General features: G+C 40.6%; 1 protein-coding gene across 1 annotated transcript; it reads left to right on the top strand.

Annotated features, from left to right (window-relative positions):
* Positions 1–7748: 7748 nt before the first annotated feature.
* On the top strand, positions 7749–10734 carry zgc:171929 (uncharacterized protein LOC100124596 homolog). The gene is made up of 4 exons (XM_064349575.1): positions 7749–7848; positions 8814–9013; positions 10013–10196; positions 10385–10734. Exons 1-4 carry the CDS (start codon positions 7749–7751, stop codon positions 10732–10734), a joined length of 834 nt encoding a protein of 277 aa, XP_064205645.1.
* Positions 10735–11468: the final 734 nt, after the last annotated feature.

Here is an 11468-nt window from a genome sequence, read left to right on the forward strand (position 1 = left end):
AGTATGCATTTCAGTCATTTATCTTATAATTACTTATGCAAGAAAATACAGAGATGGCACAAAGCTGGTGCAGCACAAATGAATGTGTTATTTTTATGTGTGTGTTAAGACACACACAATGCCTGTGACTCTCAGAGCCAATGTTAAAGCAAGTTCTGCGGTACAGTCTTGCCTTACTTAGAAATGGATTGTCAGCAGTATAGTTTGAGGTTTTCACTCTTCTGTTCTGCAATTTTCTCATAGTTTCTATTTCCTGCATAGCTGGCAGAGAGAGAGAGAGAGAGAGATTTGGATCTGCAGTGAAGATACTGGACTGCACATAGATGGGTTGCTTGATTTAAGAGGTGGTTGCTGAACAATGTCTCAAAGAGATATCCGTTTTGTAGCCAATTTTAACAAACACAGGAATATGATAGTTGTGCCTATAGAACCCTCCTGTATCCCAATTCATTTAAGGTTATGTTTGGGATAACTGGACAAGACTTGTGTAGCATCATCATTTGCATGCATGGGGTCATCTGAATGATTATATTTACTGTAGAAACTGGGTATAGATTTATGAGGACCTGAAACACAGATGATTTGAAACTCTTCACTCTTACTGCAAAAAAGTATGTATTAACATGTGGATTGGGGTTGCATTAAAAATCTAGCTATCTTTTAATATCAGTGAGAATTTCACAATTTAAATTAACAATGATGGTCTGTCATAGCTGTGGGAAACTATTAGGTTGGAGTCTTTCAATGATTGTTCCCTTTCTGGGGTTTTTGAGATTATTTAAATTTTAGTGTATTCAATCGTGGTCCAGTTTTTTATGTTCAATGAAGGATTTCTTTTTTTTTGATAATTCAAAAAATTCCTGATGACCAGCTGGCTTTACAATGACTGATAGAGATGCATTTGGATTAAGCTGATTAAAATATCAATTTATAGTGTCAGTGTTTCTTTTCTTGATTGCAGCATAGGAAATAGTTCAAACTGAAAATAAGATTAAACATAGTTTTAAACATAGAGGAATAATCAGGTAACATGCACATGCACATTACAATCTCTGGGGGAACAATGTTGCTTTAAAAGCTGTTTTGGAGTTGTCCGAAGTGTATGCTTGGTTTTAGACCACAAATCCTTGCGTGCCCCATACTGACCATTGTAAAGCTGCCAAGTCATCAGAAAGTCCTGTAAATTTCCAAAATATCCTTCATCACACAAAGAAATGTCTGGGACAATTGAAAACATACACTTTAACTGAAAGAATAGAACCCCCAAATTATTTTTAGTTTAGTTTATTTATTTGACGATTCACTTTAAAAGGACAATTACATGGTTGCAAACACCAACGTACATGTACAATTAAAAGAGCATCAAGGATAACACAAAAAAGTCACAAGAGTTATTTCCATTGTGGTCCTTGCTGTAGCTAGATGTCATGGAGGTGTGTGTGTGCGTGCGTGTACGAGATGGTGCAGTACGGCATTAGCGGCATATAAATAGAACCCCGCGAAAGAAAACTATTCTTTTAAGCAAACTTATGTGGAACATCTGTTGGGGTTCAGGTTCCATGTAACACAATGCAAGTTCGCCCTCTAGAGGATACTTCAAGGACATTTTTATTAAATACCACCAGAGGGCGCCCACATATTTTAAAGGTATACATGACTTGCATGTCTGGTCTCTGACGTAATTAAAGCTATGCATTTTTCCAACCTGCTTTTTTAACCCAAAAGTCTTCCTACAGCAATTTTATGACAAATGCAAAGGTAATAATTCAAAGTTAAAGAAATACTAAATACAACAGGAAGCTAATTAAAGCAGGATCCCTTTACCTGAAACTACCTGAAATTCTGTTGATACCCACTAGTTTTGTTCGTTTTCATCCAAATTGTCCTTTGGAAGAAGTTACTGTACTTCCTTGTTTTCGTACTTTATTGTATTTAGCTCATTATGCTAAAATATCCTGGTAGTCTTTTGCTAAAGCCTCCATTATATGAAGTTGTAAACACATGCAAGTGGAAATACAGAAAACTCAGACAAACCACTGTTTTTACCGATCTTTAGGATAAAGAATGATACTTAACAACACTAATTGAAAAATGTAAGCCACTTTAGTCCAAAGACGAATGTACAAATATAAGAAAAGACAACATATAAAAAACATCTAACTTTCCACCAAATAGTATTCTGGTTTGACAGCTCAAAGAACAGTTTTCTTTTTATTTGAACAGTTCCTTAACTTACTTGCCAGTGTGTCCCATTAAAGGTCAGTGTCAGGTTTTGTTGTCGGCTGGCATCCAGAATCTGAGGGCAATTATGCATTTTGAGTCTGATTTCCACATGCCATGCAATCACATTCCAAGGGACACCTTCTATAAAATAGAAAATATGCAGAAAAATATTTTAATGTAAAGCCTTATTTTATTTAAATTGCATATGCCCTTAAAGAGACTAAGTGCATTTGAGTGGTCTCTCGCCCTTCCCTTTCTTTTCATCAGTTCATCCGTGCTAAGCCATGGACAGTACTTATATCCTTGAAGTGGTTCTCTATGTACTGCTAATGTCACTCTAGATCTGGACAGATCTTTTGTTCAAGGCCAGTGACTCAGTAATACGCTATTCATCTCCATACCAGCTGATGTCCTTTCTGAGGCTTAACCAAAAAACTTGTTATTCCCATTCCCATTAATTTTGACATTGTATTACTCCACATCAAGTATTATCCCATGATGAGGCTGCTCATCATGATTTATTATGCACCACTCTCCACTGTACTGGCTTTCGATTACCTCCAGTAGGGACTGTTGAGTTGAGGATGGAAAGGTTGCTAGGCTGATGGCCAAGCCATTTTTTTTGTGTGTGAATGTCACTACATGAAGTGTGCAGCATGGGCGGTCGGACATGCCTTCACTTGCCGTACAAAGGTAGCTGATGTGCCTGAATTTTAGGGAACCTGACTGGGTGGTCACCACCTGGTGGATCTTCACTGTCACCTTGATCGTTGTGATCATTCAACTTTTTCACTGATGAAGCATAATCTTTCAATTTGTGAAATAAGAACTTCGCATTTAGCAAGTATTTTCCCTCTGACAAGCGTCTGTACTCCTTTATAAAGATCCACCTGTCCCATCTGGAGCTCCTTTTCTGTGACTTGCCTCAAAAAGTTTTACGTTGTTTTTCAGAAGCCTTTCTGGCGAGACATGATGGACAGCAGATAGAAATCAGAAAAATAAAATTTCTGCACATGCACAGCCCCGAAAACTGGATCAGCATCTCTTTGCTGTCCATAATGACACTGCTTTTCAGCGGCACTTAATTTGGCCAAACCTGACAAAAGTGATAAAACAGGAGAAGGTTATGGACTTTATAAGACCAATGTGTACCAACAGTTCATTTGTTGGTCTTTTTATTACTGATATGTCAGTGGTGTTACCCAAAAGGCAGAAACACTTCTGATAAAATAGCAGAAAATTGACTTTTTCCTAAAATGGAGTCCATAGCCATCGGAGTTTCACTAAGTCACAGAACACGTGGAAACAACAAATAATTCTATATAAGTTAAACTTAAAATTTAAAATAAGTTAATTTTTACTAAAGTAACACCACTGATGTAATGCAAATGTGACACATTTTGGTCAAATGTAAGTGTAACTGAGGTGTCACTCACCATGTGCCATCAATGGTAGTTTCTCTTCCTCTGGCCTTTTCAGACAGGAAGTAGTTTAAAGAACTACTGTGCTTTTTAAACGGGTTTCTATTGCTGTAACACCACCAACATAAAATTTTGTGTAAAACATTTTTAATTGAAGTCTGTTAATATAGCTTATAGACTGTGTAAAACAATATTTAAAATGTCTTTTATTATTATTTTTTTTATTCAAATGGAAAATATTCTCAAAAAACATTGATGTATATAAATAAATGACCATAACACCTCTGAGATCAGGGCTGGGACAGTTTTTCATGCATTGCAAATCTTAAATCATAACAAAATATATTTAAAAATGGAAAACTTACTCTGTGATTTATCTGTAAATTTCTAGATTTTTTAAAATGACATTAAAGGATTGTTTGGAGTAATGTGGGCAGTAACATGTTTTTGAATACAACATCCTATGTTACCTCTTCAAAGGATCTCAGGGTCCTCAGTGGTTAGGTGGATCATGGATAGCTCTTCATTGCTTCAGCACAGGGCAGTCTTCTCAAGTAGACAGAGGGCTGTGTTACCTCATTCCCTCTGCTTATAGAGTCCCTCCACCATGTGTAATATCAAATTCCACCATGTTTCTACTGACTCAATCAGTTTGTGTTTGCCACCTTCAGCAGCTTTTGAATGAGTTTGTGCTTCTCTGTGGCTCTTGTGCTTCGGTGATGAAAGGATACAATGCCACTGCATTATTCCAGGAGCTGGACAACTTCAGGAACAGCTTTCATATATTTTATCACCAAGTTTAAGGTGTGGGCGAAACAAAGGTAGTGCTTCCACTCAAACTTTGTGCCCTGCAGAAACCACATTTGCACTGTTGCCTGTGACAACTACTACCGCCTTCTGAGTTATGCCTTATTAATCTGTTATTATTATTATTATTATTATTATTATTATTATTGACTCTAAACGTATGTTGTCAGCTGTATGCTGTCCATAGAATCCACAGGTATCTGAAACAAACTCCTGCATTTGCCCAAACATCAATGAAATAAATGACAGGGCATAGTCAAATTTGTCTCTTGCACTGGGACTTTGCACATGTCTGTTGTGAGAACCACACTGTTTGCAGGTTGCAAAGTCCCCCTTACCTTGTATTTACAGTCTTTATAATTGTCTGCAATTATACCCTCCATCAAACATTTGTAGCTTGGGATTCTGTAGCATGAATCAAGGGTCCTGGCTAATGTATTAAAACCCCTGTCTTCTACAACAGATTTGCTGGAGGTCGCTCGCAATGATCACTTCAAGGCTTCTTGTAACCTCTGCAACTCTTTGGGAGTCATATCTAAAAAAAGATTCTTATATCCTACAAGCTTCACTACACCAAAAATGGATATCATGCATTCAGATATCATTTGGAAATTGTCCAGTCTCAGCCTATTCACACCTCTTCATGAGAATATTACAATAATATTTTACTTAACCAGCGTTTCCTGCATTCTGTTTAAACGATTAAATGTATGTCCATTATTGTATATCTTGTTATCCAATCACATCTATTCAATCAGTCCATGTTGGGCAGGCTGTAAACTGGATATAATAAACGGTTTTCCTCAGTGAGCCATTCACTGCCTCTTCTCTTTATAATCTTTTCATAAGGTGTGGTTGATAGTACAAAAGAGGAATATTTAACAGTCAAACGCACTGCCTGTTTCCTCAGGCAAAAATTGGCCAGGCACATCTACCTATGCAAATCAGGTGCACTGTGCCTGTGTGCAGACACTGACTGGTGTCAACTGACTGAGATTGAAAGGTTGAAAGGTTGGAATCCCTCTTTTGTAACTTGTTTACATACACACATTAAATAAAGACTTAATTTTCCACCCTCACACAAAGAAGACTTTTACTTTGTGAGCACCTCAGCAGGCTCTTCTCTTTACATTGTATATCAGTGGGATTTTGATATGTAGTTTTGCAAAAAAATGTTTAAAGAAAAGTATAACCCTTGTTGGATCATGGGATAAAAGACCATTTAAATTAATAGTCCACTCTTCCAGTGTCCCTTGTTGCATACATTGACATATTAGAATGAGAGTTCAAATGCCAGTTTGAAATGCTTAGGCTGCTTGCTATTTGTCATTATCTATTGGTTTGTAATAGGCACATTTCTCAGTTAGTCTAGGACAAAAGGAAACCTGGATTATGCTAAACAGATGAGCCATTGTTCTAGATGTATATAAACTGTTGTGGAAACTACATGTGCTGTAAAGAGTGTTAGGGATTTTCCAGTTCTCCCCAGGGGACCAGACGTCTCCCTGCGATGTCTGTTCTACTCACCATGTTGATGTTTCTGCTGCAAGATGCAGGCATGCATTTGCAAACAGCTACAGCAGGCCTGTGAGACAGGATCAGATAGTACCCTCATTAGGCTCCTGTTTTTTTACCATGGCCTGTGCTACCTCCTCCCTTTTTCCTAAATTGTTTACGGTACGCTCCATGACATAGCTGTTAACCAAAGGTGGGCAATGGGGGGCTGTATACGTTAGTGGACTTCATTACCATTTCTGCTCTGAATAATGTAATTAGCACAATAGAAATAATATGCGTAATGTGAGAAACATGTATTGATAAGCTCATTAATCAGAGTTGATAACTGTTTTGTGTCCCTATATCAGCCATTTTAGCCTGGTCCATTCTATGAGTGAACTGTCATTAGTGAACAGAGTGCAAAGATCAGCTGACGAAGGCAGGGTAATTTGCAAAAAGAAACATTTGAATACACCCTAACCCTCCTGGGATGTAATTGGCCAGCCTGCCATAAAACCATGCACTAGTGATATTGTATGGTGAATGCATCATCTGACTGAAAAGAGAAGAGCTGGCTGATCTTCATTTGACCTCTATAAATATTTGCCTAGACACCACCGCTGTGCCCTCACTCCACCCCCACCCCCGGCTGGCCGGATGGACCTGGCAGCACCACAAACAAGGCCGGGTGTTCCTCGAGTTGGTAACAGAGCGGGGCATCCTTTGCTGCTCTGTGATCTGCTAATTTTACCTGTCACCAATTCATTCTTACGATGCACACTGAGAACAAAGCGGGTGGCTGCAAATCTAATTACTAAATAGTAGTCTTGTGAATAATATACACAATTTGGCTTGTTATTTGGTTATCATGTAAAAGAAGTGGAATTACAATAGTTTAAAATAGCAACACTCCAACGTGTTGTGGCCTATATTTGAGCAAGTTGACAACCCTTGGCAAATGCTGCCAACCCTTGGCATTGTTTTTGATGCATGAATTAACTTAATTCTGTGAAGTATCATATTCCTTAAGTCTCCAGGAAAGGGTTAGTATTGTAAAATGCATATCCACAGAGCTTTATTAATAGGGATTACTAGTACTATTACTATTACTCTTACCTATTTCCTGTTAATCCTTCCCCTTCAACAGCCATCCCTTGTGGTCTCCAAAGAAATTGAAAAGGCAAAGGAAGGAGAGCTGTTGAAACCTGTTAGCTCCTCCACACTGAGAGATGCAGGCAGACGGTAAACAGTAAAGAAAGGCTGTGCCCTTGTTTCTACATTTGAATAGCCTTTATGCGTGTCTGGGTGACTGGGGCCCTCCAAACAATTGGAACGGCTGATGAAAGGATGATTTTACTAGCAGTTCAGGCTGTGGGTCTGTCCGTGTGCCTCTGTTACTCGAACCGTGTACTCTGTACGGGCGTGGCCGGGGCTCCATTTGCATGGGAGCACTGCTTGAATCAGGGGGGGACCAGATTCTCACTGCCTGGCATGCAAACCAGTGGGTGACCAGTTAAAGCAGATCAAGCAGGCTCAGGTACAGGTGCACCCTGTCGGGGCAGAGCTAGGGAAATGAGGGCTGTGATTTTCTTTACAGAGCTTTTGGGTAGTGGGGTGGGGGGGGGGTGGCATACGGGAGTCTGAGGTAAACTGACACCCGCTGGTTTTAGACGTGAACGCGACTAAACGGAGAGAGAGACAACAGAACACGGGGGTCAGTTCTTCAGTGGCGAGGCTCAGCGCACACATACACAGCTACACACGTGCCACAGACAAAGGTGAGGAGCAGAGGAACCAAGGATGCCCCGTTCCTTCCTGGTGAAGAAGAAGCAGGGGTTGTGTGGAGGATGGAGATGGAAAGATCCAGAAAAGGTAGAGAGTGCCGAGGACCTCCAAACAGGTAAGTCAGGAGGAAGAGCCAGGCTTGGGGAGGACATAGTGATTCAAATTCTCAAGTTCTTCAGCTTTGTACTCATTGGTTATATACTGCTTATAAAAATGTTACCTTTTTCTTTAATATTTAATAATTCATTACAGCCATATTTTAGTGCGATAACTGTTTTATATTGTGCGTTTTATATTGTGCGGCACTCTACAGTTACAAAGTGTTCAATCTGCACTTACAGTAGTCCAAATACAAATCTGCTAACGGTGTACATTACCTGTTGATGAAACTGTGAAGGTACAGGTTACAGCCGATGATTAATAAAGTCACAAAAGAGACACAAAGATTCCATATATAAATTGATCATTAAGTCACATTTAATATTTTTATGTTGAAAGCAGTTCTAGTACAGTTGCTACTTTAAACGTCTTCTTTGAATATGCATTCATTCTGTATACTTGAACAAGGCTCCTCAGGTAGACCTAGACAATAAATAGCCATGGTATTCCGATTACTTTTAAGCCATGTCTGCAATTGCATTTTTGTGCAGTCGATCAGGGGTGGGGAACTCCATTCCTGGAGGGCCATATCTGGATTTCATGGCAGCTTTCGTATTAATTAGCTCAGCCATTCATGTAATCTGACATGCGTTAGCGTTAACGTTTGACAAGCTCACTAAGGGCTGCTGAAGACTCTTTTTCCATCCCTATTTGTAAGAAAGTATGCAAGAAAAAAATGCACTTAAAAATGATTTATTCAGTGGTTAAGTTGTGGTTAAGAGGAAATGAATTGCCATGTCTCAATATACTTCATTTTCTTAGCATACCTGGGGAAACGTTTTACAATTAGATTTTAAAAACTGAATGCAATGTATCTGATAAATGTTGTAACAACACTTTTAGCCCTGTCCCTAAAAAATAAGTAAATAATCAAATAACGGTTCTGTAGTTGAAACAATTATTTGTTCCGCTCTTTCTCAGAAACTGCGCCAGCTCCAGAGCCCAGCCCTGAACCTCCTGCCCCTCCTATCCACCCTGAACCTGCTGTACTGCCCCCTGCCCCAGATCCAGAGATGCAAGCAGGCCGGACCTGGCACTCCATGCTAACCGCCCACCGACCCCACCTCAGTCAGGGCCAGTACCCCCCAGACACAGCACTCTGTCCACCTCCTAGGATAAAGGTCAGTATACAGTTTCATACTTTATCGGCAGTAACGCTCATTCTGTAATAATGAATAGCCTATGCTGTATCTTCCTTTTTTATAAGGGACATGAAGACTGGGGTGCATCCAAGATGAAAAATATTTTTGACATGCATTGTCTTGAATGCTACATTCACACTAAATGGCTTGCAAAATTCTGCTACAACCTTTAAACTACGGTCTAACAAGTTTAAACCCTTGTGAAGGCCCCTGTGTTGTACACCAGGGGTTACAATTCATTTTCTTTAACAGGTTTTAATCAGGAGGTCCCTTGAGATAAAATGTTCCTCAAGCAAGACCTGGCCAAGATAACAGAAATAAAATACAGGAGAAAAATGTATTACTAAAGAGAAACACACAACAGTTCAATAACACCATGCGATGAATTAATGCGACCCACAGATTACAGCTAGCTACAATAAAAAACAAACACACACTTCAGTCATGGTATTGTAAAGAGGACATTTAAAATTAGTCTCAACTCTCTAGTCTCAACCTTTTTTATAACTCACTCCACTTCCAGGGTGTATAAGAAGATGATGCAGCTTTTCCAAAAACTGTGAATACCTTAGTAACATTAAAAATGTATCCACTTAGTGGAACATAGATGATAACTTTGTAGTTCACAGGAAACAACAGAGGTAGGAAGGCAGTTTACCCAGCATTGTTTTCTAGATAAAAATTATACTGTGTTAATTCTGTTGCCTGAGAATGGTCAATATGTTCCAGCCTACCATTTGATAAAGACCACAAAGTCAGTACCTTGCAGTACTGCAGATTTTTGCAGGGTTTTTTTAAGGCAACCTTTGAAACAAAGTGTGTGGACTATTCAGCCAATCAGTGACATATATGAAGAACCTAAATGCTGAAACGCACAAAAAACCAGCAGGCACTGTGGCCCTCCATGACTGAGGTTTGACGCCACAGTTTTTTTTTTTTTTTTTTCACATTCAGTCTCCCTCTCCCTCTCTCACTCAGCCACGCCCCCCTCCTGGGGCAGGGGACTTCCAGTGCTCCGTGTGCCACAAAGTGTTCCCCCTGCAGCGCATGCTAACACGACACCTCAAGTGCCACAGCCTGGTGAAGAGGCACCTCTGCAGGTTCTGCGGCAAGGGCTTCAACGACACGTTTGACCTCAAGAGGCACATGCGCACTCACACCGGTAAGCGAGACGCACCACGCACACGCGGCACGTTCCCCAGACAGACAGAGGCAGATGGACAGACACCCCGAGACAATTCACTCGCGAGGTTCCTACAGACGCACGCCAACATGCAGGGAGACAGGTGCGGAACGAACACGCCCACACACTCCCGGCGAGTGACCCTTTCCGGCCCGGCTGTCCCGCAGGTATCCGGCCGTACAGGTGCGAGCTGTGCGAGAAGGCTTTCACCCAGCGCTGCTCCCTGGAGTCGCACCTGCGCAAGATCCACGGCGTGCGGCAGCAGTACGCCTACCGCCAGCGCCGCTCCAAGATCTTCGTCTGCGAGGACTGCGGCTTCACCTCCACCCGCCCCGAGGAGTACTTCCTGCACGTGCGCCAGTGTCACCCTGGCAGCCCCGCCCTGAGGCGGTACTATCGCAAACACGCCCAGGAGCAGGCCGCCGCCCACAGCCACAGCCACAGTCATGTCCAAAACCACACCAAACACAGACTGGGGCCCCTGGTAATCTATCCCACGTCAGGATACTTAATCTGAGCCCCTACCACTTCAACTTTCACCCCACCCACAGTTGAAGCCCACATTTGGCATTTATTGCCATTCTTTGCCTGTTGGCTGATGCCTGTTATTGAGTAGGTTTCTGAATTTATTAAGCAACCCTCCTGACCACACTCCCTTTGTGTACATCGTAATGGGACTATCAGGTTAAATAAATGTAAACTAAAAAAGTAATGAAAGCAGGAATACACAAAACAGGCCAATCTGTGGATTTCATGACCTATTTCTGACTCTTCTTCAGTTAGACACATCATCCATTTGAACTGTCAGTCTTTATAGCTATAAGCTACAGCTGCAGACTGCATGTTATCCTTGGAAGAAATTTTTTTACTGTGGTCCAATATAGGAGTGAATCAGCATTGGTGCTGACAGAGGTTCAGAATTTAAGCCAGAATAATTGGAGGAGAAACAAGGACACACACTGGCCTTTGGGGAATGGAGTTGTGCCCCCATGTATATATTATGTTAATAACATCTATAGACAAATGTAATAACGTCCTGACATTTCTAAACAGCTAACATAATACCTTGAAGAAAGAAAAACAGTCAAACTGTATGCTCCAGTGTCTTTTTGTTCTTATTATTTGAAATGTTAATAAAATGTTGTGACTTTGTTAATCTTCCTATTATGTTGAAATTTAATGACATCTTTAATGTTTGGGGTCAATTTGACCCCAACACTTTAAACCAACACAAGATTATTGTAATAGAAA

The sequence above is a fragment of the Anguilla rostrata genome, chromosome 9, assembly GCF_018555375.3.
Source record: "Anguilla rostrata isolate EN2019 chromosome 9, ASM1855537v3, whole genome shotgun sequence".
Taxonomy (NCBI): domain Eukaryota; kingdom Metazoa; phylum Chordata; class Actinopteri; order Anguilliformes; family Anguillidae; genus Anguilla; species Anguilla rostrata.

Coding starts and splice junctions, on each gene's coding strand:
- zgc:171929 (XM_064349575.1), top strand. CDS start 7,749: ATGCCCCGTTCCTTCCTGGTGAAGAAGAAGCAGGGGTTGTGTGGAGGA. Junction 7,849..8,813: donor TGCCGAGGACCTCCAAACAG/GTAAGTCAGGAG, acceptor GCTCTTTCTCAG/AAACTGCGCCAGCTCCAGAG. Junction 10,197..10,384: donor GCACATGCGCACTCACACCG/GTAAGCGAGACG, acceptor GCTGTCCCGCAG/GTATCCGGCCGTACAGGTGC.